Below are 26,411 nucleotides of genomic sequence, written 5' to 3' on the forward strand. Positions count from 1 at the left end.
ATGGGGCAGCTGTGTAGCATGGGGTGTCCCCCCCCGCCCCCCCCCAGTGCCATGGGGTACCCCAGGAATTGCAGCGCTGCCCCAGGGAGGGTTTTATTTAAAAAATACATGAAAAATACAAAAAAAAAAGATATAGGGCCCCCCCACAGCACGGCAACCCCCCCAGGAGGGGGATGGGGGGGGGGGCACACAGCTGCCACCTTTGCTCGGCTGTGCTGTGGCACTGGGGGGGGGCAGTCGGAGGGTGCGGATGGCATGGAGTGTCGTCCCCCACCCCGGCCCTGAGGCTCAGGCAGTGCCATAGGGCTGGGTGCAGGATGGGGGGGGGGGGGGTGAGGGGACCCCTGGGTGTGCAGGGCGGGTGGGCTGTGGGGGGGGGTTTCCTACTGCTGGTGTGACCTTTTGTAATTAAAGCAAAACCCGACATGAGCCTCGGCCTCATCCCTGGGGGGGGGTGTCTCACTGTGCCCCCCCCCCCCGCCCCCTTTCCCCGTGACTCCGTGTCCCCATGTTGGGTGATGCTGTCACCGCGGGGCGCTGCTGGCTGCCGTCTTGCGGGGGGGCTGCAGGCGGCTGCTGGGGGGTCCAAGTCTGCACCTGGAAGCAGCCCCCACCCCGAGGGGGGCACCTGGGGGAGAGTCGGTGTGGGGAAACTGAGGCACGGGGCGACCCCCCGCTGTCAGAGCACACAGTCCTCATCCTTACCTCGGGGTGCTGCTGTGCTCGGCCGGGGCTGTCCCCTCCCACCTGGTGCAGTCCCTGACGTTGCAGCCCGGCCGGGGGGCTTGGGGATGGCACTGGGTGGGGGGGGGCGGCTTCTGGGGACGGTGCTGGTGGTGGTGGTGGTGGTGGTGGTGGTGGTGGGCCTGGCACGGGGTGCACGGGTTGGGGTGGCCGTGCTGCTCCTCGGCTTTGGCTGAGCTGGGAGAAATGGGGGGGTTGGGGGAGGGGGCAAAGGTCCTTCTACCCATTCCCAGTGGTGTCCCCATGGGGTGGGTACCTCATGGGGTGGGCTGTCCCCATCCCAGTTCCCAACCTCCCCCATTACCTGCTGTCCCTGCACGGAGGGGCTCAGACCTGCCCCGTGCCACAGCCCCTCGTGGTGGGCACGGCCGGGGGGGTCCGCTCGGGCTGGGGGTCCCTCTGCTGCTGGGGGCTCCCCTGGGTGATGGCTGACAGCGGGGGGACTCCTGTAAGAGGAGGGGGGGCACAGGGATGCAGGCTGCGCCACACAGACCACCGTGCCCCCTCCCCACCCCCCTGTGGTGCCACCCACCCACCTTGGGGACGCCGGCAGGGGGCACGGTGGGCAGCAGAGCCCGCACGGGGCTGTCCTTCACCACAAAGGTCTCACGGCGGGGGCTGCGGGGGCTGCCCCCCCCCGGGCTGGTGGGCAATGGGGACAGGTGGCATTGCTGCAGCTGTGCTGCCAGCCGTGTGGCCTCACGGACCATCTCCTCCAGCCCGGCCCCGCTCAGGGGGCTCCAGCGTCCATTTGTGCCCCCTGGGGGCTCCTTGTCATCATCATCATCATCATCATCCTCACGGCTGGAGGTGAAGCTCAGCGTTAGCCCTGCCCGGGAGCCCCACGCTGGGCAGCAGGTGACGTATCATGGGCTGACAGCTGTCCATGTTATGTCACCCCGTGTCCCCATCTCACCTGTCGGAAGGGGACAGGACGCCAAAGTCGAACTTCTCCTCGGTGATGAATTGGACATCTGGGGGCGATGCGGGGGGGGACGCGTGGGGGACACAGAGGGGGCCTCCAGACCTCGCGTTAGAGGACACGGAGGGGCTCCCCGTGTTGGGGACAGCTGCCCTACCTCGCTCCTCCATCATCATCCGGTCAGCGAGCGGCACCGGAGCCCATATGGGTGACCTGGGTGTAAGCAGGGCTGACCCCGTGCTGCCCCCATAATGTCCCCATGACGGGCACAGTGCCCGCTGGGAACAGCTCTGCCAGCACCGGGCACAACGGGGCTTTGTGGCCATGGGGACAGCGCAGGGCAGCACGCGGGGAGGGGGCAGACCCACTGCTGGGGGGCCCCACAGTGTGTACCGAGGGGTCCAGCCTCACACCCTGACCCCTAGAGGCCCCAAACCATGGGGGGGCCCATCCCTATCACAGCGCAGCCCCTCAAAGGCAGCTCCCAGCCCCCTCCCTGCATCCCATTGGAAGCCCAGCCCCACACCGGGATGGTCCCAGCCCCATATTGCTATCTCAGCCCCATAGTGCTATCCCAGCCCCATATTGCCATCCCAGCCCCATAGCTCTATCCCAGCCCCATAGCACTATCCCAGCCCCATAGCTCTATCCCAGCCCCATATTGCTATCCCAGCCCCATAGCACTATCCCAGCCCCATAGCTCTATCCCAGCCCCATAGCGCTATCCCAGCCCCATAGCTCTATCCCAGCCCTTCGCCCCCATCCCCACACGCTCAGCATCCCAAGGCCTGCAGGGCCCCGCAGCCCCCACGCGGGGGGTCCCGCTCCCACTCCCCCACCCCATCTTCCCTCCATCCCACCCCGTTGTACCCCATCCCCGCCCCGTTGTGTCCCATCCCTCCCCGTCGTGTCCCGGCCCCACACATCGGCTCTCACCGCCCGTTTCCCGCTGTATGTCCGGCCGGGGGCGGAGCGCTTCGTCCGTTCGAATTCTCCCTCCGGCCCCACAATGGCGCCCAGCCCTCCCGCCCGCCGCGCCGATTGGCCCCGCCCCCAAGCCGTGCGCGATGCTCATTGGTCACCGGCGGGGAGGGGGCGTGTCACCGGAATCGCCGAGGCTCCGCTTCCGGCTCCGGTAGCGGCGGAGCAGCATGGCCGCCGTCCCGCCCGACTCGTGGCAGCCGCCCACCGTCTCCATGGAGACCACGTAAGGACCGGGACCCCCCCATCCCTGAGACCCCCCTCCGGTACCGGGACCCCTTTATGTCCCCCCTCCCGTCCGGTCCCATCCCGGTGCTCCGTTGCAGGATGGGCACGCTGGTTCTGGAGCTGTACTGGCGTCACGCCCCGCGGACCTGTAAGAACTTCGCGGAGCTGTGCCGCCGCGGGTACTACAACGGGACCCGCTTCCACCGCGTCATCCGGGACTTCATGGTGCAGGGAGGAGACCCCACCGGCACCGGTGAGTGCACGGACCCCCCCGTAACCCCATGGGGACAGCGGGGCCCCCCCTGTGCTGTTATGGGGCCGTTGTGACCCTCAGCTCCGTTATGGGATCGTCAGGATCTCTGTGAGACACTGAGCCTCGTGATGGGGGCAGTGGGACCCTGCCTTGTAAGGGGGTGCTGGTGCCTTCAGCCCTGTTGTTGTGGGGTCAGCAGCACCCCCAGCCCAACACAGCCCCCTCATAGGGATATTGGACCCTCCGGTTTCATGATGGGGACCCTCAGCGCTGTGATGGGGTCACTGACACCCCCAGACCCACAATGGCAGCACCGCAACCCCCTGACAGGGACATGGGGACCCTTATCTCAGTGCTGGGGACACCAGAACCTCCCCAGCCTTACAATGGGGACCCCGTGGTGTGGGGCCACGACCCCCTGCTGATCTCCATGCACACAGGCCGTGGCGGTGCCTCCATCTACGGCAAACACTTTGAGGACGAGCTGCACTCAGAGCTGAAGTTCACCGGTGAGTCCCCAAAACCCACCTTGATACCTCAAAAAAACCCCTATAAAACAACCCTATAAAACAACCCTATAAAACAACCCTATAAAACAACCCTATCCCTTCTTATTCCTCCCTCCCTCCATCCCCAGGTGCCGGCATTCTGGCCATGGCTAACGCAGGACCGGATACCAACGGCAGTCAGTTCTTTATCACGTTGGCACCGGCGCAGTGGTTGGATGGCAAACACACCATCTTCGGCCGCGTGTGCCAAGGGATCGGGGTGCTGGGCAGGGTGGGCATGGTGGAAACCAACGCACAGGACCGGCCCTTGGATGATGTCAAAGTGCTCAAAGCTGTCCCTGCTGGGTGACAGTGGGAATAAAATGGTTGTGGGGACGGTGTTGGACGTGAGGGTTTGGGGATGTGGGGAGTGGAGGAGTCGCTTCTGGGGGCACAGATGTCACCTGTAGGGGCATGGAGGTGTCACATGTGGGGTGTGGAGGCGTCAGACCTTTGGGTGTGGAGGTGTCACCTATAGGGGCATGGAGGTGTCACCTATAGGGGACATGGGGATGTCACCCATAGGGAATAGAGGTATCACCCATAGGGACACAGAGATGTCACCCATAGGGACACAGAGATGTCACCCATAGGGACACAGAGATGTCACCCATAGGGACACAGAGGTATCACCCATAGGGACACAGAGATATCACCCATAGGGACATAGAGATGTCACCTATGGGGACACAGAGGTATCACCCATAGGGACACAGAGATGTCACCCATAGGGACACAGAGATGTCACCCATAGGGACACAGAGGTATCACCCATAGGGACACAGAGATGTCACCCATAGGGACACAGAGATGTCACCCATAGGGACATAGAGATGTCACCCATAGGGACACTGAGATGTCACCCATAGGGACACAGAGGTATCACCCATAGGGACACAGAGATGTCACCCATAGGGGCATAGAGATGTCACCTATAGGGGCATGGAGGTATCACCCATAGGGACACAGAGATGTCACCTATGGGGACATAGAGGTATCACCCATAAGGACACAGAGATGTCACCCATAGGGGCATAGAAGTGTCACCCATAGGGACACAGAGGTGTCACCTATGGGGACATAGAGGTATCACCTATAGGGACACAGAGATGTCACCTATGGGGACACAGAGGTGTCACCCATAGGGACACAGAAAAGTCACCCATAGGGACACAGAGATGTCACCTATGGGGACATAGAGTTATCACCCATAGAGACACAGAGATGTCAACTATAGGGGCATAGAGATGTCACCTATAGGGACATAGAGGTATCACCCATAGGGACACAGAGGTGTCACCCACAGGGACATAAAGGTATCACCCATAGGGACACGGAGATGTCACCCATAGGGAATAGAGGTGTCACCCATAGGGACACAGAGGTGTCACCCATAGGGACACAGATATGTCACCCATAGGGACATAGAGGTGTCACCCACAGGGACATAAAGGTATCACCCATAGGGACACAGAGATGTCACCCATAGGGAATTGAGGTATCACCCATAGGGACACAGAGACACCCATAGGGGAATAGAGGTTTCACCTCCAGGGACTTGGAGGTGTCATCTGTGGGGCATGGAGGTGTCACCTTTGGAGACGTGGCAATGTCACCCATAGGGATGTGGAGGTGTCACACGTGGGGTGTTGGAGCTGAGCACAGATGTCACCTGTTGGCACAGAGGTGTCACCCACAAGCACCACCTGTAGGACGTGGAGGTGGACACAGAGGTGTTATGTTACCCATAGGGACACAGGGGTGTCACCCAGGGGGCAGGGAAGTGTCAACCCTGGGGACACAGCTGTCACCCATTGGCACCCATCCCATGTGTGGGGACGTAGAGATGCCACACGTGGGCACATACAAGTGCCACCCATAGGGGAATGTGTCACCTGTGGGGCACAGGTCTGTCACCCATGGGCTTAGTGCAGCCCCACTGTGGGCATGGGGGGGGAACTGGGCACACTGGGAGGCACTGGGGGGCAGCAGTGCAGACTGGTGGTGGGGGGGGGAGCATGGGGTGGTACTGGGGATGTGGCACTGGGAGCACTGGGCAATGCTGGAGGCAGAATGAGGTGGCACTGGGAAGCACTGGGTGGAACTGGGGGTGGCACTGGGAGCACTGAGTGGTGCTGGGATGCAGCAGGGCGGTACTGGGAGCACTGGGTGATGGTGGGGGGCACTGGGAGATACTGGGAATGCAGCGGGACGGCACTGGGAGCACTGGGCAATGCTGGGTTGGTGTGAGGGGCTCTGGGTGACCCTGGAGGTGTACCAGGGTGGCACTGGGAGCACTGGGTGATATAGGGGATGGCACTGGGAGCACTGGGTGATATAGGGGATGGCACTGGGAGCGCTGGGTGATATAGGAGATGGCACTGGGAGCGCTGGGTGATATAGGGGATGGCACTGGGAGCGCTGGGTGGTGCTGGGGATGGACTGGGGCTGTGCTGGGATCACTGGGCTGTGCTGGGATCGCTGGGCTGTACTGGGATCACTGGGCTGTACTGGGATCACTGGGCTGTGCTGGGATCACTGGGCTGTACTGGGATCGCTGGGCTGTACTGGGATCGCTGGGCTGTGCTGGGATCGCTGGGCTGTGCTGGGATCACTGGGCTGTGCTGGGACCACTGGGCTGTACTGGGATCACTGGGCTGTGCTGGGATCGCTGGGCTGTGCTGGGATCACTGGGCTGTGCTGGGATCACTGGGCTGTGCTGGGATCACTGGGCTGTACTGGGCTTGCTGCAGAACGGCACCGCGAGCACTGGGGGGTGGTGGGGGCGGCACTGGGAGCACTGGGCTCTACTGGGGGCGGCGCGGGGGCGGCGCGGGGGCCGTACCGGGGCGGGCTCGCGGGAGGCTCCGGGGGCAGCCCCGGGGCGGCGGCGCTGCGGCAGCTCTTTACCGGGAGCACCGGGAGACCCCAGAGCGCCGGGACGGCCCCGGGAGCGGCGGCGGCCCCGGGCGGGCGGAGCGGGGCATGGCGGGGCTGGGGGGGCTGCGGGCGGGCGGTACCGGCTGCGTCCCGGCCACCAAGGTGGAACTGACGGTGTCCTGCAGGTAGGAGCGGGGTGCGGGGCGATGGGAGGCGGTGGGGAATGGAGGAGGCTGGAGGTGTGCGTGGAACTGGGAGGAACTGGGGGGAACTGGGGGGCAGCCACGGGGCGTGGAGATGGGGGAGACTGGAAGGATGGAGGGGAATGTAGGTGTGCGGTGCTGGGGGGCACCGGGAGCAATGGGGAGTGTTTGGGGTGCGTGGAGCTGGGGGGTACTGGGAGCACTGGGAGGTACTGGGGAGCACTGGGGAGCGCTCAGAGGGGGTGAAATGTGGGGCACTGGGGTGTGCTTGGAGTGTGTGGAGCTGGGAGCACTGGGAGGTACTGGGGGCACTGGGGAGCACTTGGTAAATGGTGCTGGGGGGATGTGGGGGGATGTGGGTGTTGTTGTGGGATATTGGGATGTTCTGGAAGGAACTGGGGAGCACTGGGGGTGTCACGCATTGAGGATGGGGGGGGGGACCCAGGGGTGGTGGGGCGCTGGGACAGCAAAGGTGGCTGCAGCTGTAGGGCACCGTGGGGTACTGGGCAGCACTGGGGGAGCCAACGTGGGGGGGTGGTTGTGGGGCACTGGGGGTGCTGGGGAATGAGTGCCCCCCCCCAAGCCCTGTGCCTGTTGCCACCTGGCACCCATTGCCCAGCACCCAGCCCCCCCCACCCCCTGCTCAATGTGGGGGGGCCACACTGCCCACCCCTGCCTCAATCCCAGCCCCGAGACCCCAAAGCTCCTCATACAGGCTGGGTTCAGGATTCAGTGTTCTGAGTTGGGGGGGGGATTCTCGGGTGCCCCCCACCCCACTGTATCCCCCCCCCCCCCAAGCTGTGCTGCCTGCAGCCTCTCCGACCTATTTTCCTCCCACTCCATTGGGGAGCAGAGAAACTCCCCAAAGCTGCTGCAGCTCCAGCTGTGCACCAACACACATGGCTGTGCACCAACACACACACACGGCTGTGCACCAACACACACAGCTGTGCACCAACACACACACACGGCTGTGCACCAACACACCAACACACACACGTGTGTGCACCAACACGTGACCGTGTGACCACAACTCACATCTCTGTGCCCCCCCCCCCATTTGTGCCTCAGTTTCCCCTCTCTCTGCAGGCAGCTCCTGGATAAGGACACCTTCTCCAAGTCTGACCCATGTGAGTGGGGCTGGGGGGGGGGTTGGGGGTCTGATTGGGGTTGGGGGGGGTCAAGAACTGAGCACCCCCACCTCTGCCCCCAGTGTGTGTCCTCTACACCCAGGGACCAGACACCAAGCAGTGGCGGGAGGTGAGTGCCAGCCCCCACAGTGTGGCCAATCAGCATCTTGGGGTACCACTCAACCAACCAATCAGCACGTTGGGGTGCCGCACACCCAGCCAATCAGCACGTTGGGGTGCCGGGCAGCCGGCCAACCCTCGTGTTGGGGCGCAGGGCAGGTGGCCAATCAGCACGCCCAGCCTCCCCCGGCTCCGCAGCCCCGCTCCCGCCCCCAGCCCTCGTGCCCTGTAATTAGCGGCTGCTTAATTGAGGGGCTGGGGCTGTAATGAGCGCTGGGGGTGGGCTGCCCCGGCCGGCTGCACAAAGGGGCACCTGGCGCTGCCCACCCCCTGATGGCGCCGCCCCAGTTTGGCCGCACGGAGGTCATCGACAACTCCTTGAACCCGGACTTTGTGCGCAAGTTCGTGCTCGATTATTTCTTCGAGGAGAAGCAGAACCTGCGCTTCGACCTGTGAGTGACACCCCTGCACCGCCATGACACCGCCATGACACCGCCATGACACCGCCATGACACCGCCATGACACCGCCATGACACCGCCATCACACCGCCATCACACCGCCATGACACCACCATCATCACACCATCATCACACCGCCATCACACCGCCGTCCCCCAGCCCTGTTCCCCCTCCCCATTGGTCTCCTGTCCCTCCTCATCTCCCATCAGCTCCATCCTCACCCCATCCCTGCTCTGCCCCACTCTTATGCTCCCATCCATCCCACAGGTACGATGTGGATTCCAAAAGTCCCGACCTCTCCAAGCATGTGAGAGTGGGGATGCTCCTATGGGGTGGGGATGGGGATGGGATGGTAGAGGTGGGGATGGGGTGATGGAGGTGGGGTGATGGGGATGGGATGGTGGAGATGGGAATGGAGTGGTGAGGATGGGGTGATGGAGGTGGAAGGGGGGATGGGATGATGATGGGGATGGGGTGGTGGAGGTGGAGATGGGGTGATGGGGATGGGATGGGGATGGGATGATGGGGATGGGGTGGTGGGGATGGGGTGGTGAGGATGGGGTGATGGAGGTGGAGGGGGAGATGGGATGATGGGGTGGTGGAGGTGGGGATGGGGCTGCAGTGGTGGAGGTGGGGTGATGGGGATGGGATGATGGGGATGAGGTGGTGGAGGTGGGGATGGGGTAGTGGGGATGGGGTGATGGAGGTGGAGGTGGGGATAGGGCTGCAGTGGTGGGGATGGGATGGGGATGGGATGGTGGGGATGGGGATGAGGTGGTGACCCCGCTCTCTGCAGGACTTCCTGGGCCAGGCCTTCTGCACTCTGGGTGAAATCGTGGGCTCGTCTGGCAGTCGTCTGGAGAAGCCACTGACGTGAGCAGGGCTGGGGGGGGCAGTCGGGGGGGGATGTGCTTGGCGTCCTGCAGGTGATGGTGACGATGGAAGGTCCTTATCTCACATCCTGGTGGTGTCTGGGATGGAGAGCAGAGCACAGTGTGGACAGCACAGCTCTGGGCTCCCCCCCCCCCCCCAACCCTGAGCTGCTCCTACCCGGGGTCCTGTTGGTGGCTGCCCTCCCCCCACCCCACTGTGTGTCCCCGCAGGATGGGGACGGTTACCACGCACCCCCGCAGCAGGAAGCCAGCACCAGCCATGTCTAATGGGTGAGCATTGGGGTGACACTCCCCCCACCCCAGTGGGGACACTTGTGTCACTATGTGCCCCCCCCCCTCACCTCCTGTCCCATAGGGGCATCCCGGGGAAGAAGTGCGGCACCATCATCCTCCTGGCTGAGGAGCTGGGAAACTGCAGGGTGAGAGCTGGGGGAGGCTGGGATGGCATTGGGACCCCCCCCACCTTGTGCCAGGGGGGAGGACACAGGGAAGGGGGGGTGGGAGCTCTGTGGCTGTGCCTGGGGCCTTCCTACACATGGGAGGGTGATGAGGGTCAGAGCCACATCCTGGCTGCTCCCATGCCCATAGAGGAGGAGGGGGGGGTCCCGTTGGGTGCCCATGGATGGGGGATCCCATGGGGTCACCCCCCGGTGCCGCAGGACGTGGCCACGCTGCAGTTCTGCGCCAACAAACTGGACAAGAAGGATTTCTTTGGCAAATCCGACCCCTTCATGGTCTTCTACCGCAGCAACGAAGATGGGACGTGAGTACCCCACAGCGTGAGACTGGGGGGGGGGACATGTGGGGTGTCCAACCCTACACCCCCCCACACAATGGGGAGGCACAGAACCACCCCCACGCATAGGGGTGACATTGAGGGGAGGCCTCCAACATCCCCCCCTACCACCAAGGCGATGTGTGTTGGCCATGGGGTGACATCCCTGCCCCCTCTGTGCCCCCCCCGCAGCTTCACCATCTGCCACAAGACGGAGGTGATGAGGAACACGCTGAACCCCGTCTGGCCGGCCTTCGCCATCCCGGTGCGCGCCCTCTGCAACGGCGACTACGACCGGTGAGTGCCGCGGTCCTCCAGGCGGCGCCGCTCTGTGCCCTCTTCCCCTCGTCTCTATGGTACCCTGTGGCGGTGGGGGCGCCGCTCTGTACTCTCTTGCCCTCGTCTCGATGGTTCCCGCCTGCCTTGGGCTCTCCATCTGCACGGTGGGTCCTCCCCGATGTCTGCCCTTGTTGAGCCCCTTGGTGGTGCCGGTTGGTGGCTCGGCGTCGCTCTGCCGCCTCAGCCCCGTGTTGGACGTTGCTGTGGCAACAGTGGATAAAAATATCCCACCGAAACCGGTCGAGAAGGAGGAGGAGGAGGAAGGAGAAAAGCCCCCACGGAGAGATCAACACAGACCGGTGGGGCAGGATGTGTGCAGGGTTGTGCTTTTGGGTGCCAACCGTGACCCCCTCCCCCCCACCCCCCCATTGCTTACAGAGCCATCAAGGTGGAGGTGTATGACTGGGATCGTGATGGCAGGTGAGCTGGGGGGCAGCGGGGGCCACTCACCTGTCCCTGCCCATGGGGATGGTGACACCCCCTGCCCTACAGCCACGACTTCATCGGTGAGTTCACCACCAGCTACCGGGAGCTGGCGCGGGGGCAGAGCCAGTTCAACGTCTACGAGGTGAGGAGGGGAGGTGGAGATGGGGGCTGTACCCCCACAGCTGCTGCCATCCCCACTCTGCACCATTGGGTCCTACAGACCCCGGGGACTCTATGCTGGAATCACCCACAGGTGTCACAGCCCCTGGGGTGCCTGCATTGCCCTGGGTGCTCCATGCATCCTCTCCCTTCCACAGGTGGTGAACCCCCGCAAGAAGATGAAGAAGAAGAAGTACCTGAACTCGGGGACGGTGAGGGCTGGGGGAGCGCAGGGCACGGCGCGTGGCCGCCATCCTGCTCAGCCTGCTGTCCCCACAGGTGACACTGCTGTCCTTCGCCGTGGAGTCTGACCACACGTTCCTGGACTACATCCGGGGCGGGTGAGCCGTGATGCTCCCATCCACGCAATGGGCACAGATGGTGGTGGGGTTCCAAGAGTGGGATCTGTGGGTTGGGGCACGTCACTCACATGGATCTGGGAGCCGTGGGGGGAAACGGGGGTCCCTTCCATCCCCCTCCATCCCCCTTCCATCCCCCTCCATCCCCCTCCATCCCCCTCACCCTCAGAAAGGGTTTCCTCCCTCCCAGGACCCAAATCAACTTCACGGTGGCCATCGACTTCACCGCATCCAACGGTGAGTGCTGGCGCTGGCCATACACCCCATGATGGTGATGGGTGCACAGGGCAAGGTGGCTGAGCCCACCCGACCCCCCCATCCCATCCCAACCCCGGCTGCAGGCAACCCCTCGCAGTCCACCTCCCTGCACTACCTGAGCCCCTACCAGCTCAACGCCTACACCATGGCGCTGCGGGCGGTGGGTGAGATCATCCAGGACTACGACAGCGACAAGATGTTCCCCGCGCTCGGCTTCGGTGCCAAGATCCCCCCCGACGGCCGCGTGTCCCACGAGTTCCCATTGGTGAGCTGCTTCCCCCCCTTCCTCCCTCCCACCCATGTCCCTTGTCACCCATCGTCCCCATCACCCATCTCATCCCATTGCAGAACGGCGACGCGGCCAACCCGTCTTGCAGTGGCATTGAGGGCATCCTGGAGGCTTATCACCGCAGCCTGCGCAGCGTTCAGCTCTATGGCCCCACCAACTTCGCCCCTGTGGTCAACCACGTAGCTCGGTAACATGGGGAGGGTCCTATGGGGGGGTGCCCGGCCCCTACCCTGTGCTCAGTGCAGGTCGGTCCTGCAGCTCAGCAGCCGCTGTGCCGGATGGATCGCAGTACTTTGTGCTGCTCATCATCACCGATGGGGTCATCTCAGACATGGCACAGACCAAGGAGGCCATTGTCAATGTGAGTGCTGACATGAGGGGGGGGTGCTGAGCCACCCCGGGGGGCAGCGACCAGCTGGGGGGATGGGGTGCCCCAAATATTGGGGTGTAGGACCCAAGTGGGGGCATGGGGGATCTGAAAACATTGGGGTGTATGACCCAGCTGGGGACGTGGGGTGCCCCAAATACCAGGGTGCCCAAATAATGGGGTACAAGAGCCAACTGAGCACATGTGATGCCCCAGATATTGAGGTGTAGGACCCCTAACTGGGTTGCTTTACTGGGGTACCCCAAAACATGGAGGTGCAGCATCCAGCCGGATGCATGGGGTGCTCCAGGTGAGAGCACGGGTGGCAGCGCTGGGTTTTGGGGTCGGGGGGGAGGAAGGATGTGGGGCTGCTGTCCCCGTGGTGGGGGTGGGAAGGGCAGTGCAGCCCCAAGGGGTTGCTCATCCCAGCCCCATTGGGATGCTCATCCTGGCCCCACAGTGGGATGCACCCACACATCACGTCACGGCCCTGAGCACGATGCGCACAGCGGTGCCCACGCAGCACAGCCCCCACGCAGCACACAGCAGCAGGGTGGCACAAAGGGGGGCTGCTGCTACTGGAGGGGGACCCCATAGCAGCCCGTGGCACCCCATAGATCCATGGGTGCCCAGGGGTGGTATCACCCCATATATTTTCACTATCTCCCCCCTGCAGGCGGCCAAGCTCCCCATGTCCATCATCATCGTGGGGGTCGGCCAGGCTGAGTTTGATGGTGAGGCTGTGCTCCCCCCGAGGGGGTCCCTGCTGTTTTGGGGTGGGGGGGGCTCATAGTGCTCAGCCCCCCCCACCTCTCCCTGCAGCCATGGTGGAGTTGGATGGGGACGACATCCGCATCTCCTCCCGTGGGAAGGTGGCTGAGCGTGACATTGTGCAGGTGTGGGACCCCCCCCCCTTGGCCCTGTACATTGCTATAGGGTGCCCACCCCCCCACCACATCCCCTTCCCCAGACCCCTCCCAATGGTCCCAGTGTGGGAATGGGGTGGGAGGGAATGGGGGTGTGCTGGGGTATGGGGTGCAGTGGGGCTGGGGGTGGTACAGTGGGATGGAGGGGTATTGGGACTGGGGGAGACATGGAGGGGTGCTGGGGAAGGAGGGGATGATGGCCTGGAGATGCAGGGGGATGTGGGGTAATCCAGGACACTGGGGGGTGGGCACCGAGATATGGGGACACGGTAGGACTGGGGGATGCTCCAGGCCATGGGGACCCCCCCATTCTCTGCCTCCCCTCCCCCCATTCTCTGCCTCCCCTCCCCCCAGTTTGTCCCATTCCGTGACTACACGGACCGGGGGGGCAGCCAGGTGCTGAGCATGGCCCGCCTGGCCAAGGATGTGCTGGCTGAGATCCCCGAGCAGTTCATCTCCTACATGAAGGCTCACGGCATCAAACCGCAGCCTGCACCCCCCAGTCCCGACCCTCCCGGACCCCCCCCACCCACCCAGCCCTGACCCCATGTCCCACCCCCCCCCCCAAACCCCCAGGTGACACCTGGGGACACGCAGGTACCGACCTCTGCCCATAAGGGTAAATCTCAGCCACTCACTGCCAGCCCCCCCCAACCCCAATGGAAACAGGGATTTTGGGGGGGGGTCCCACCCCATGTTGTCCTGTCCCCAGGATCCCACATGTCTCCATCCCCTGGTTGTGCTGCCCCTTTGCAGCAAGGAGTTGGAAGTGGGGGGGGGAGGGGGGTTGGAAGGGGTGGTCCTGGGCATCCCCCCCCCCGTTATTTTTCTACATGCATGGCTGTGTCGTGTGCCCACGGTGCGTTGCCTTAATCTGCAATAAACGATGGGATTTTTAATCCCCCCCCCTCCTTCCCCAAACCCATTAAACACCATTGGGTGCCCCCCCCCCCCCCCCATCCCATCCCTCCCCCCACAGAACCGCTCACACAGGGTCTGTTTCTCCTTTATTATTACTAAGAACCCAAAATATTGCAAATATACAGAAAAATGCCGGTATAAAGTTATCACACATCCGGGTTTATTTACAGAGCTCTACATGCCCCCCCTCCCTCCCCCCCCCCCCCCCCAGACACCCAGCTCTGAGTTGGGGGGGGGGGGGGGGCAGGGGAGGGTGCTATGGCATCTCCCTATGGAGGGGGCACCGGCCCCACTGCGGTGCTGCAGAAGCACATGCAAGCAGCCCCCCCCCCTCCACACAACCCCCTGATACCGTGGGGTGGGTGGGGGGGGGTCACCAAATCTTGCCACCACCCCCCCCCCCAACCCATAGAAGGGGATTTCCAGTGTAAGGAGACAGTGACAGTGCTGGGACTGAAACCTGGCGGGGTGAAAGCAGAGCTGGGGGGGGGAGGAAAGAGGGGGGGGGTCAGGGAGCAACACCCCCCCCCAGCTCCTCGTTAAAAAGCTTCAAGCCTCAATTCATTATTGCTACGTTTCCCTCGGCCAAGGGCAGCCCTGGGGGGATAAGGCTGGGAGGACCCCCCCCCCCCCAGCAGCGTATTGCTTTGGAGAATGGGGGGAGCCCCCCCAGCCTGAATCCCATGTGCTGCTGCTGCTGCTCAGGGGACCCCATGCTGTGGTGGGGAGGGGGGGGCACCCCGAGGGTGCTGCAGGTTGTGGGGGGGGGGGCAGCTGCAAGCAAATTGGGTGTGGGGGGGGCACAGCCCGGCAGCCTGGGGGAAGCAAGGGGGGAAAAGAGCAACAAAAACCAAGACAAAAACCCCATAAAAGAACCAAACAACCCCCTCCAAAAAGGGACCCCCCCCCCCCAAAGAAAAATGAACAAAAACAAGGAAAAACAAGAAGATGAAATAAGAGCAAACTGACCCCCCCCCGCTGCAAAGAACCCTTGGGGTGAGCTGATGCCATGCTGCTGTGTGCCCCCCCCCAGCACAGCCCCCCCAGCCCTGCCTGCCCCACAGCGCAGCTCCGTGCCGTCCCAGCGTTGCTGCTACTCCAACAGGTCCTGGGGGGGGGGAAGAGGAGAGCATCACTGCGGGGATCCCAGCCTGGGGGGTCCTCATGGTGTGTATATGTGGGGGGGGGGGCTCACCTCATCCGAGTCATCGTGGTACCCCCCCCCTTTGTAGGGTGGTGAGGGGGGATCTGCTGCCTCCAACCCCTCGGCGCCGCTGGCCTCGGCGTGCTGCCGCAGCACGGAGTAACGATGGACCAGGAACCTGGTGGGGGGGGGGGACAGAGATGTGGGGACACCACAAAGCCACACAGAGCTCCCAGCACTGCCAGGAGCCCATAATGACATGGAGATCCCATAGTGACTGTGGGAAGCTGGCCAGCCAAGGGGGACACGTGGGGACCCCCTCCCCAGCCATGGGTAGGCCAGGTCATGGGGAACCCACAAAGTGCATGGGGACACCCGAGCCAGGAGGGCTTATAAGGCCATGGGGACCCCAAAGCTGTGGGGGACCCCCTGGGGATGACAGGGATGGCCCCTAGCAACAGGGACCCCATAAAGCTACGGAGACCCCACGGACCCACAAGGATCCCTCCCAGCCATAGAGAACCCATGGGGACTCGAAGACCCCTGAGCCAGAGGAACCCCAATAGCCACAGGGAACCCAAAGCCATGGAGACCCCAAAGAGACCCCATAATAAAGTCAGAGAGACCCCATGGAGACCACAGAAATCCCCAGCCATACGGACCCTAATGCAAAGTAAATCATATAGAGCCAGAAGAATCCTACAAAGCCATAGGGAGCACAAGGCCACAGGGAGCCCCCAAGTCATACAGAGCCCTCAAAGCCACGGGGACCCCTCTGCCATGGAAAGACCCCTTGGGACCCACAAAGACCCCCAGTCATAGGAACAGTGGGGACCCCATGGGGACCACAAGGACTCTCCAACCACGGGGATCCCACAAAGCCATGGGGGTCCCCCAGGCCACCGGGACCCTACAAACCCTTAGAGACCCCAAAGAGCCAAAGCTCCCAGCTGGGACCCACCTCCCACCACAGACGTATTTCTTGATGAGCAGCACTCCAGCCACAGCGCTAACGAGCAGCACGGCCACCACGGCCAGCACGATGGGAGTGGGGCTGGGGGACGCCGCCTGCAGGGACAGCACATCATCACCCCATTGGGGTCAGCACACCCCAAAGCCACCTTGGTGTGGGGTCAGGGGGTGGCACCCACCAGCTGCCCGGGGCTCAGCAGCGTGCTGGTGCATTTCTTCTTCATGTCCGTCTCCTCCCTGCTGGGGCTCTCACCTCCGCTGCATTTATCCCCAGGGATCTTGCGGTACCTGGAACAGAATAGGGTTGGGGGGGGTTGATGTGCTGTGACCCCCCCCCTGTGCCCCCTGGAGGTGTAGGATTGGGGTCGTACCCGCTGGTGCGCAGCAGCTCACGGCGGCCATAGAGGCAGAACTCCAAGTCGTGGCCCTTCAGCTCGGGCTGCTCCACACACACAGACTGGTTCTCGGGGCGGTAATACCCGAAATCACTGCGGTGGGGGGGGGGGGGGTGGAAGGTTCAGCCCCCCCCAATGGTGTGACCCCATCGTGAGTGGGGATGTCAGGATAAAGCGGGCAGGGATGTGGGGGCACTGGGATCAGGTACGGTGATATGGTGGCACTGGGATGGCACTGGGGTCATGCACAGGGACAGGGTAGCACTGGGATGAGGTGGGAGGGATGCTGTGGCATTGGGGTGGCACTGGGATGAGGGAGGCAGGGATGTGGTGGCACTGGGGTGGCAGTGGGATCTCACACAGGGACAAGGTGGCACTGGGATGAGGTGGGAGGGATGTGGTGGCACTGGGATGAGGGAGGCAGGGAGGTGGTGGCACTGGGATGGCACTGGGGTCATGCACAGGGACAGGGTGGCACTGGGATGAGATGGGCAACGATGTGGTGGCACTGGGATGGCACTGGGATCACACACAGGGACAGGGTGGCACTGGGATCAGGTGGGCAGGGATATGGTGGCACCATGGTGACACTGCCATTGTATTGGGATCATGCACAGGGACAGGGTGGCACCGGGGTGGCACAGGGATGAGGGAGGCAGGGATGTGGTGGCACTGGGGTGGCACTGGGATCACACACAGGGATAGGGTGGCACTGGGATGGGGTGGATGTGGTGGCACTGGGATCACACACAGTGACAGGGTAGTACTGGGATGGGGTGGGAGGAATGCTGTGGCACTGGGACGGGGTGGGCAGGGGGGTGGTGGCACTAGGATGGCACTGGGATCACACACAGGGATAGGGTGGCATTGGGATGAGGTGGGAGGGATGTGGTGGCACTGGGGTCATGCACAGGGACAGGGTAGCACTGGGATCAGGTGGGCAGGGATGCTGTGGCACTGGGATGGGGTGGGAGGGAAAGGGTGGCACTGGGATCACACATAGGGACAGGGTGACACTGGGATCAGGTGGGCAGGGATATGGTGGCACCATGGTGACACTGCCATTGTATTGGGATCATGCACAGGGACAGGGTGGCACTGGGGTGGTACTGGGATGAGGGAGGCAGGGATGTGGTGGCACTGGGGTGGCAATGGGATCTCACACAGGGACAAGATGGCACTGGGATGAGGTGGGAGGGATGCTGTGGCACTAGGGTGGCACTGGGGTCATGCACAGGGACAGGGTGGCACTGGGATCAGGTGGGCAGGGATATGGTGGCACCATGGTGACACTGCCATTGTATTGGGATCATGCACAGGGACAGGGTGGCACCAGGGACAAGGTGGCACTGGGATGAGGTGGGAGGGATGCTGTGGCACTGGAACGGGGTGGGCAGGGGGGTGGTGGCACTGGGATGGCACTGGGATCACACACAGGGACAGGGTGGCACTGGGATGGGGTGGATGTGGTGGCACTGGGGTGGCACTGGGGTCATGCACAGGGACAGACTGTGTTGAGGGGCGCAGGGTCAGGATGGCAGTGTGCTGCTGTTGGGGGCAGTGCTGCGGTACCAGAGGAAGTCGTGCAGGGTGCAGGGGCAGACGGAGGGCTGCGCCGTGACGGCGTAATCGCGGCCGTTCTGGCAGACCGAGGACTTGCGCAGCCGCCGGAACTGCTCCTTGTAGCCCAGGATGCAGCCGTCCGACGGGTCGCGGGGGTCGCTGGAGTGCGCCAGCCAGATGGTGTAGTCCTCGTCCTCACCTGCAGGCACGGGCTCAGCGGGTCCATGGGCACCCCCGTCCCATCTCCATCCCCCTCTTTCCATCCCTGCTCCCCCCCATCCCCGTGTCTCTTCTCCCACTCAATCCATCCCTGGCTCCATCTCCGTCCTGCCCCAAACCCACCCCGACTTCCATTCCTACTCCCCCCATTTCCCCTCTGTCCCTATTCCCATCCCCACTCCCCCCTCTATCTATCCCTATCTCCATCCCTATTCTCCTCTCTTCCCTGCCCTATACCCCTGCACACTTCCATCCCTATTTTCCCACCCCTGACCTCCATTCCAATTCCCCCCCCATACTTACCCCTATTCCTGCCCACATCAACCCCCATTTCCATCCCTATTCCCCCCTCTATCTATCCCCATTCCTCCCCCATCCCCTCATCTCCATCCCCACACCCCCTGTACCCATCCCTACTCCCTCCTTCATCCCTATTCTCCCCTATTCTCCCCTATTCCCCCACCCACATCCATCTCCATTTCCCCCCACCCCCATCCCCATCCTTCCCCCTATCCCCCCCCTCATTATCTCCCCTCCCAACAACCTCAGCCCCAAACATGGCACCATGGGGGGGGATGTTTCCCCCTCACTCACAGCTGCGGCTGAGCAGTTGGCTGAAGTCAATGGTGTAGGACACCCACTTTCGGGATAGGAAGCTGCTGCGGAAGCCCCAAATGCTGACATTCATGGAGCGGGCGCCGGGCTCGGATGCCAACCCAGTGAAGAAGATGGGCTCCTTGGCGAAGGTGTAGCGGTACCAGCACTGCCCCTCGTCCGTGGAGAACCTGCCGAGGGGGGGGGGATGCTCAGGGGATGGAACAGATCCCCCCCACACCTCCCAGCAGCAATGGGAACACAGGAGATGTCTGCTGCCCTTCTGCATCCCAACCCCCAGAGCCCCCCTGACCCCACAGCCCACCCCAAATCCCAAGAACCCACCTCTAAGCCCTGGAGCTGCCCAGAGCCTCCCCAGCTTCTGAGCCCACCCCAGACCTCCCACTCTCCAGCCCCCAGAGCCCACCTCAACCTCCAAACCCCCCTCACCCCAACCCCCACAGCCCACCCCACACCTCTAGAGCCCCCCAAACTCCCACACCCCCCTCCCTCCCCCTGCCAGGACCCCCAGAACCACCTCCCTATGCCCCCAGCCCCCCCCCCCTCCCTCCCTCCCTCCCTCCAGCCCCTCAGCACCCCCACACACTCCAGGACGTTGACAGGCTGGCTGCTGTGTGCGATGGCCACGATGAGGCCACCCGAGTCCAGGATGGCGTAGTGGTGGGGACCCTCCAGCATCCGTGCCCACGTGTAGCCCCCGTCATCCGAGATGTACACGTCAGGGCTCATCACTGAGATGGCCCCCCCGACACTCCCTGGGGGAAGAAAGAACAGATACAACAAACAAGGGCAGTGCTGAGTGTTGGGGATGGGGACGTGGAGACCCCCCCCCCCTGTACCGTGGGCGATGACGATGCCGACGGCGTTGGGTTCAGAGAGCGGCACCATGGGCACGTTGAGCTTCTGGGAGATGCTGTAGGACGCGTGGATGTGGAGGCTGCACTGCAAGGACAAGCAGCAAACACATCAGGGTGGGCTCAGCCCAACACACCCCCAGACCCACACTGAGGGTTTACAGCCCCAGGAGGGCACGGAGGGTGGGGATGGGGCCCCGTGTCCCTGCTTGGGGACAAAGCTCAGAGCCACCTCCTCCTTGCTGCGCGCCGTCGAGTCGCACGTGGTGTTCTTGGGCTTGCGCAGCGGCACCCACTCCCCACCTCGATCGAAGGTGATGACGGACTGGATGGAGTTGTCTGCAGGGAGCAGAGGGGCACAGCGGGGCTGGCAGCGCGTCCCCATCGAGCAGCCCCAGCCCCACATCCACCCCCAGAGCCGAGCTGCCACCTTCGGACAGCACGCTGGTGATGTAGATGCCACGCAGTGATGTGACGTTGGTGAAGTCGGTCTCGCCGCCGGTTGTGGTGTAGAGGTGACGCTCCAAGGACTTGGAATAAACCACGCCGCGGTCGTCCGATGTGTAGATGGTGCCATAGCCGGTGTCTGGGGGTGGGATGGGGAGCTGGTAATGGGGAGGGGGGTCCCTGCGTACCCACCGGCTCCGTGCAGGGGGAGGAATGCAGGGAGATGGAAACCCCCCCCAGCGGACATGTGGCCACGCTCCATGCCAGGAATGTGCTTCCCTGCAGCCACTGCCCACTAATTAGCTTCTCGTGAAGGAATTAATGAGGAAAAGCCCTTCCTCAAAGGCACAGCCCTGCCTGGGCTCAGGGCACCGTGCTGCAGAGCGGAGCAGCTCATGGTGCAGAGCTGTGTTGTGCCAGCTGCACACAGCGCACATCCCACCCCCACCTCACCCTCATCCTCACACCATCCCCATCCCATCTCCGTCCCCATCCCTACCCTCATCCCGTCCTCATCCTCGCTCCACCTCCATCCCCTCTCTGTTCCCATCCTCATCCCATCCCCACTTTATCCTCATCCTCACACCGCCCTCATCCCGTCTCCATCCCCATTCCCATCCCATCCCATCCCATCCCATCTCCACCTTCATTCCATCCTCATGCCATCCCACACCTTCTGTATCCCATCTCCATCCCATCCTCATCCCATCCCCATGTTCTCCTTATCCTCATGCTATCCCCATCCTCACCCCATCCCCATCCCCATCCTCACATCTTCCCATCCCCATCCCATCACCATATTCACCTTATCCTCATGCTGTCCCCATCCCCATCCCCATCCTCACCTCATCCCATTCCATCCCATTCCCATGTTCACCTTATCCTCACCCCTTCCCACCCCCACCCCATCCCCATGTTCACCTTATCCTCATGCTGTCCCCATCCCCATCCCATCCCCATCCTCACCCAATCCCCACCCCCATCCCATCCCCATGTTCACCTTATCCTCATGCTATCCCCATCTCCATCCCCATCCTCATCCCATCCCCATCCCATCCCCACGTTCTCCTTATCCTCATGCTATCCCCATCCTCACCCCATCCCCATCCTCACATCTTCCCATCCCCATCCCATCACCATATTCACCTTATCCTCATGCCATCCCCATCCTCACCTCATCCCATTCCATCCCATCCCCATGTTCACCCCATCCCCATGTTCACCTTATCCTCATGCTATCCCCATCCCCATCCCATCCCATCCCATCCCCATGTTCACCTTATCCTCACCCCATCCCCATCCTCACCCCTTCCCACCCCCATCCCATCCCCATGTTCACCTTATCCTCATGCTATCCCCATCTCCATCCCCATCCCCACCCCATCCCCACCCCATCCCCATGTTCTCCTTATCCTCCTGCCATCCCCATCCCCGCTCACCGCCCGGCTCATCCACATGCATGAACACCAGGTCGTCGTTGGCTGCCAGGATGGAGTAGAACTGCTCGTGGCCGACGGAGGGCAGCTGTGCCATGCTCCAGCTCTCACCTTGGTCCAGTGAGACGTGGATGCGCCGCGTGAAGCCCTGTGGGACCCACAGCCTCAGCCCAGCTGCCGTGTGTGCTGGCAGAGGGGACGCAGGGAGGGGACAGACACCTTCTCCGTCATGACGGAGGCGAAGAGGAAGCGGCCGCCCAGCCCGAAGGAGTAGATCTTGGTGCCGATCACTTTGAAGGTCTTGCCGAAGTCGGTGGTTTTCTTCAGCTCCAGGAAGCCGAGGTCAGCTTCTTGGGGACAAGGGGACAAGGGGCAGCAGGTTAACGGGGCGCCCCACGCTCCCCGGGGACAGCAGCGGGGCAGCACTCACTGCAGGAGCCGTTCAGGTAGGAGGTGAAGAAGATGGTGTTGTTTGCACCCCTGGAAGAGAGCAGAGAGCAGTGATGGGGCAGTGATGGGGGCAGAGATGGGGGCAGTGATGGGGGCAGTGATGGGGGCACTGATGGGGGCAGTGATGGGGCACTGATGGGGGCAGTGATGGGGGCACTGATGGGGGCAGTGATGGGGGCAGTGATGGGGGCAGAGATGGGGGCAGAGATGGGGGCAGTGATGGGGGCAGTGATGGGGGCAGAGATGGGGGCAGTGATGGGGGCAGTGATGGGGGCACTGATGGGGGCAGTGATGGGGCACTGATGGGGGCAGTGATGGGGGCACTGATGGGGGCACTGATGGGGGCACTGATGGGGGCAGAGATGGGGGCAGTGATGGGGGCAGAGATGGGGGCAGAGATGGGGGCAGAGATGGGGGCAGTGATGGGGGCAGTGATGGGGACAGCGATGGGGGCAGCGATGGGGGCAGCGATGGGGGCAGAGATGGGGGCAGTGATGGGGGCACTGATGGGGCACTGATGGGGGCACTGATGGGGCAGCACCACCCCACAGCACAGACACCAGGTGGGGGCACTCACCACTTGGCCAAGCAGACAGCCTTGTGGATCAGCTCCCAGTGCTCCCCAAAGTCCTTGGAGACCCAGAGGCCATTCTGTAAACGATGAATGCCACTTGTCAACAGCACGTCCCCAGCCCCACCATGTCCCCATCCCCACCACGTCCCCATCCCCCCATGGCCGTACGTCGGTGCTGAGCGCCAGCAGGCGGTCGGAGTCCTGTGGCTGGTATGAGATCTGTGCCAGAGGGTGGAAGGGCAGCTCCGTCTGCACAAAGTTCTTGGCAAAGTCAGACGAGCGGAAGATGCGGCCGCCGCGGCTGCCACCGGAGACATCACCCGTCAGGATGACCTGATGGGACACAGCACCGCCATCAGCACCGCGCCACCCAGTGCCAGGGGGAGGGTCAGGGGTTGGATCAGCAGGTAGGGGGCAGGTTAGGGTTAGGGCTTCAGTGATGGGTTTGGGTTGGGGGAAGGGGTCAATGGTTGGGGTTTCAGGTGTTTGGGTTGGGGTAGGGGTCAGTGGTTGGGGTTGGGGGTTTGGGTTGGGGATAATGGTTGGGGTTGGGGGCTTGGGTCAGGGTTTCAGTTAGGGGTTTGGGTTAGAGGTAAAGGCTAATGGTTGGGGGCTTGGGTTGGGGCTTCAGTTAGGGGGTTGGGTTAGATGTAGGGGTCAATGGTTGGGGTTGGGGGTTTGGGTTAGGGGTCAATGGCTGGAGTTGGGGGCTGGGGTCAGGGTTTCAGTTAGGGGGTTGGGTTAGAGGTAGGGGTCAATGGTTGGGGTTGGGGGTATGGGTTAGGAGTAGGGGTTAACAGTTGGGGTTGGGGGTTTGGGTTAGGGGTAGAGGTTAATGGTTGGGGTTGGAGGTTTGGGTTGGGGGGTTGGGTTAGGGGTCAGTGGTAGTGGTTGGGGGCTTGGGTCAGAGTTTCAGTTAGGGGTTTGGGTTAGATGTAGGGGTCAATGGTTGGGGTTGGGGGTATGGGTTAGAGATAGGGGCCAATGGTTAGGGTTGGGGGTTTGGGTTAGGGGTCAATAGTTAGGATTGGGGGCTTGGGTCAGGGGTCAATGGCTGGAGTTGGGGGCTGGGGTCAGGGTTTCAGTTAGGGGGTTGGGTTAGAGGTAGGGGTCAATGGTTGGGGTTGGGGGTTTGGGTTGAGGATAATGGTTGGGGCTGCGGGGTTGGGTTAGGGGCCAGTGGCTGGGGTTAGGGGCTTGGGTTGGGGCTTCAGTTAGAGGTTTGGGTTAAAGGTAGGAGTCAATGGTTGGGGTTGGGGGCTTGGGTCAGGGTTTCAGTTAGGGGCTTGGGTTAGAGGTAAAGGCTAATGGTTGGGGGTTTGGGTTGGGGCTTCAGTTAGGGGGTTTGGGTTAAAGGGGTCAATGGCTGGGGTTGGGGGTTTGGGTCAGGCTGTGGGGCTCCCACCTTCCCCGAATTGTCCGGGCTGATGGCCATGCCGAACTCGGTGCGGATGAAGGTGTTGTTGATGAGGTGGGTGATGTCCTTGAAGGTCTTCCCATAGTCCTCACTGTAAGGGGACGGCACGGCCGTCAGCACCACCAGGACCCCTCAGCAGCCGATGCTGCCTGCAAGGCCCCACTCCCCACACTGGGTTGGGGCTGGGCTATGGGTACCTGCGGTACAGCTTGGACTGCCCAGAGATCACAATCACCCAGGGCACCTGGAACGTGGTCAGCACGAGGATGACCTGCAGGAGCACACACAGCACGCACGGCTCAGCACCGGGGGGTCTCCAGCTCCCACAGCCCCCCAGTGGGGCGGCAGCACCCCCAGCCCAGCTTACCCCAGTGCTGTCGCCCACCCAGGACAGGGACACGGAGCCGCTGAGGTCATCGAAGACGCACTGAGAGAGAAAGAGAAGGGAGGAACCTTCGGTGTGAGCGGGGACTGGGGCTGCGCTCAGGAAGGGGAGGAAATGAGGCCAGCGCCGCTTGTCCCCGTTGCCCAAACAGCGGCGGGCGAGGAGGGGGGACGGGATGGAAACGAGCCCCGGCGGAGCGGGGACACGGAGCGGGGACACGGAGGGGACACACATGGGGACACACATGGGGACACACATGGGGACACACATGGGGACACACATGGGGACACCGGGCCGCGCCACCCACGTCCCGCTCCGAGCGGGTGCCAATTAGCGGCAATTAACGACCGGCCGGGCCGGCAGAGCGGGCGCGCCCTGCGGGGAGCGGAGGACGCCGTGGGGGTGGGGGGGGGTTGGATACGGGCCCGGTGCGCTGCGGGACGGGGCTGTCCGTGTGTCCGGCCGGTATCACGGAGCTGTCGGTCGGTCCGTCCCGGGCAGCTCCTCCTGTCCGCCACCCCCGGGCTGTCCGTCTGTCCGGCCGCCCCTCCCGGCTCCACGTCCGTGTCCGCACAGCGGGACGTAACGCAGCGCTCCCCGTCCGTCCGTCTGTCGGTCCGTCGGTCGTTCCGTCCCCTCCCGTCCCGCTGTCCGTCCGTCCCGTCCCTCCGCTCACCTGGTGCGTGTTGTTGCCCAGCACGGCCGTGACGCCGCGCAGCCCCCCGCATCCCCCCGCTGCGTCCTGCTGCCCCCCGACGGGATCCGCCCGCACCGACACCGCCAGCACCGCCAGCACCGCCGCCGTCAGCCGCGCCGCCCCGCGCGGGCCCATGGCGACTCCGGCCGCCGCCGCCGCCCCGCGCCCGCACCGGCCTCGCCCCGCCTCCTCGCCCGTCCGCCACGCCCCATTGGTTAACGGAGCGCAGCGGCACGCCCCCTCGCCGCGCCCCCGCCGTGTGGTTGGTTCAAAGGGACGTCGCTCAACACCGGCTAACCGCCTCCACCGCGGTCGCGTTCCGATTAGCCCGCTTCCGCGTCAATCACCGCCCTTCTCCTCTCGCCATTGGCTCGCGGTGCTAGTCCGATGGGTGCGAGCCCGCCCCCCTCATCCGGCCCGTGAGCTCTCATCCACCTAACGACAGCCCGCTGATTGGCTGAAACCGGGGGGGCGGCCGAGCGATTTTTTGATTGGTCGAGGCGACAGGTAGCTGGGCGCGGGGGTGCGGACGGGGCGGGGAGGGGGGGGGGGCACAAGGCGCGGGGTGTGGGACACAGCGCCCGGTTATGGGGCACAGCGCCCGGTTATGGGGCACGGCTGGTTCGGGGCCATAGCTCCAGTGTGGGGCAGCAGCGGGACAGCCAGCCCAGTATGGGGACACAGCGCCCAACTCGGAGCTGGTTTGGCGGCACAACGGCCGATTTGGGGGCAAAACTCCCCGTTTGGGGGCAGAGCTGCGGCTTTAAGGGCACACAGAGACCATAAAGGAGCCCCCCCCAATGGGAAGCTGCTCCATAGCTCCATAGGAGCTGCTCCATAGGGACAGCCCCCAACCCCCCCCCCAGGCTGCACGGTCCCAGCGCCATCCCCCAGAGCGGGGCACAAAGCACCATTCTATGGCACAGAACGCATGGAAGAATCAGCTGTTTGTTCTATGGGACACAAACAGGGCGAGGAGCAGCACGGCAGGAGAACGGGGCAACAGCCGGAGGCTGGCACAGGGACGGGATCCTAAAGGCCAAAGTCCGCGGGCTGCAGGGC

At 63.4% G+C, this 26,411-nt stretch overlaps 4 protein-coding genes across 20 annotated transcripts; 2 read left to right on the forward strand and 2 right to left on the reverse strand.

Annotated features, from left to right (window-relative positions):
• Positions 1-41: 41 nt before the first annotated feature.
• PSRC1 (proline and serine rich coiled-coil 1) lies at positions 42-2,707 on the reverse strand. 16 transcript variants are annotated; one of them, XM_072355810.1, is made up of 7 exons: positions 2,603-2,661; positions 1,824-1,895; positions 1,661-1,718; positions 1,281-1,548; positions 1,049-1,190; positions 706-916; positions 71-628 (listed from the first exon to the last, which is right to left on the reverse strand). In XM_072355810.1, the coding sequence occupies exons 2-7, from the start codon at positions 1,840-1,842 to the stop codon at positions 460-462; spliced, it is 867 nt and encodes a 288-aa protein (XP_072211911.1). In that variant the 5' UTR covers positions 1,843-1,895; positions 2,603-2,661; the 3' UTR covers positions 71-459. The 16 variants fall into 16 exon arrangements, with proteins under 16 accessions (XP_072211913.1, XP_072211920.1, XP_072211911.1 ...); XM_072355809.1 differs by having other exon boundaries at positions 72-628; positions 1,824-1,879; positions 2,603-2,707; XM_072355811.1 differs by having other exon boundaries at positions 82-628; positions 706-921; positions 1,824-1,879; positions 2,603-2,707.
• A 21-nt stretch (positions 2,708-2,728) lies between these two features.
• PPIL1 (peptidylprolyl isomerase like 1) lies at positions 2,729-4,012 on the forward strand. The gene is made up of 4 exons (XM_072355820.1): positions 2,729-2,873; positions 2,974-3,128; positions 3,569-3,637; positions 3,766-4,012. Exons 1-4 carry the CDS (start codon positions 2,818-2,820, stop codon positions 3,984-3,986), a joined length of 501 nt encoding a protein of 166 aa, XP_072211921.1. The 5' UTR covers positions 2,729-2,817; the 3' UTR covers positions 3,987-4,012.
• Positions 4,013-6,532: 2,520 nt separating this feature from the next.
• CPNE5 (copine 5) lies at positions 6,533-14,326 on the forward strand. The gene is made up of 21 exons (XM_072355842.1): positions 6,533-6,741; positions 7,849-7,889; positions 7,973-8,019; positions 8,358-8,461; positions 8,737-8,776; positions 9,266-9,342; positions 9,573-9,632; positions 9,718-9,781; positions 10,022-10,125; positions 10,330-10,434; positions 10,855-10,896; positions 10,969-11,044; positions 11,220-11,273; positions 11,341-11,402; positions 11,611-11,657; positions 11,762-11,943; positions 12,027-12,154; positions 12,226-12,328; positions 13,011-13,068; positions 13,157-13,230; positions 13,615-14,326. Exons 1-21 carry the CDS (start codon positions 6,662-6,664, stop codon positions 13,801-13,803), a joined length of 1,737 nt encoding a protein of 578 aa, XP_072211943.1. The 5' UTR covers positions 6,533-6,661; the 3' UTR covers positions 13,804-14,326.
• Positions 14,255-25,519, reverse strand: SORT1 (sortilin 1). 2 transcript variants are annotated; one of them, XM_072355841.1, is made up of 20 exons: positions 25,329-25,519; positions 24,635-24,694; positions 24,465-24,538; positions 24,256-24,358; positions 23,019-23,183; positions 22,854-22,927; positions 22,257-22,306; positions 22,046-22,173; positions 21,830-21,974; positions 20,374-20,529; positions 20,176-20,282; positions 19,929-20,031; positions 19,676-19,844; positions 19,069-19,259; positions 18,265-18,454; positions 16,669-16,785; positions 16,477-16,585; positions 16,287-16,393; positions 15,377-15,503; positions 14,255-15,289 (listed from the first exon to the last, which is right to left on the reverse strand). In XM_072355841.1, exons 1-20 carry the CDS (start codon positions 25,482-25,484, stop codon positions 15,275-15,277), a joined length of 2,346 nt encoding a protein of 781 aa, XP_072211942.1. In that variant the 5' UTR covers positions 25,485-25,519; the 3' UTR covers positions 14,255-15,274. The 2 variants fall into 2 exon arrangements, with proteins under 2 accessions (XP_072211942.1, XP_072211941.1); XM_072355840.1 differs by having other exon boundaries at positions 22,046-22,176.
• Positions 25,520-26,411: the final 892 nt, after the last annotated feature.

This window comes from Excalfactoria chinensis, chromosome 23 (assembly GCF_039878825.1).
Source record: "Excalfactoria chinensis isolate bCotChi1 chromosome 23, bCotChi1.hap2, whole genome shotgun sequence".
Classification (NCBI taxonomy): Eukaryota; Metazoa; Chordata; class Aves; order Galliformes; family Phasianidae; genus Excalfactoria; species Excalfactoria chinensis.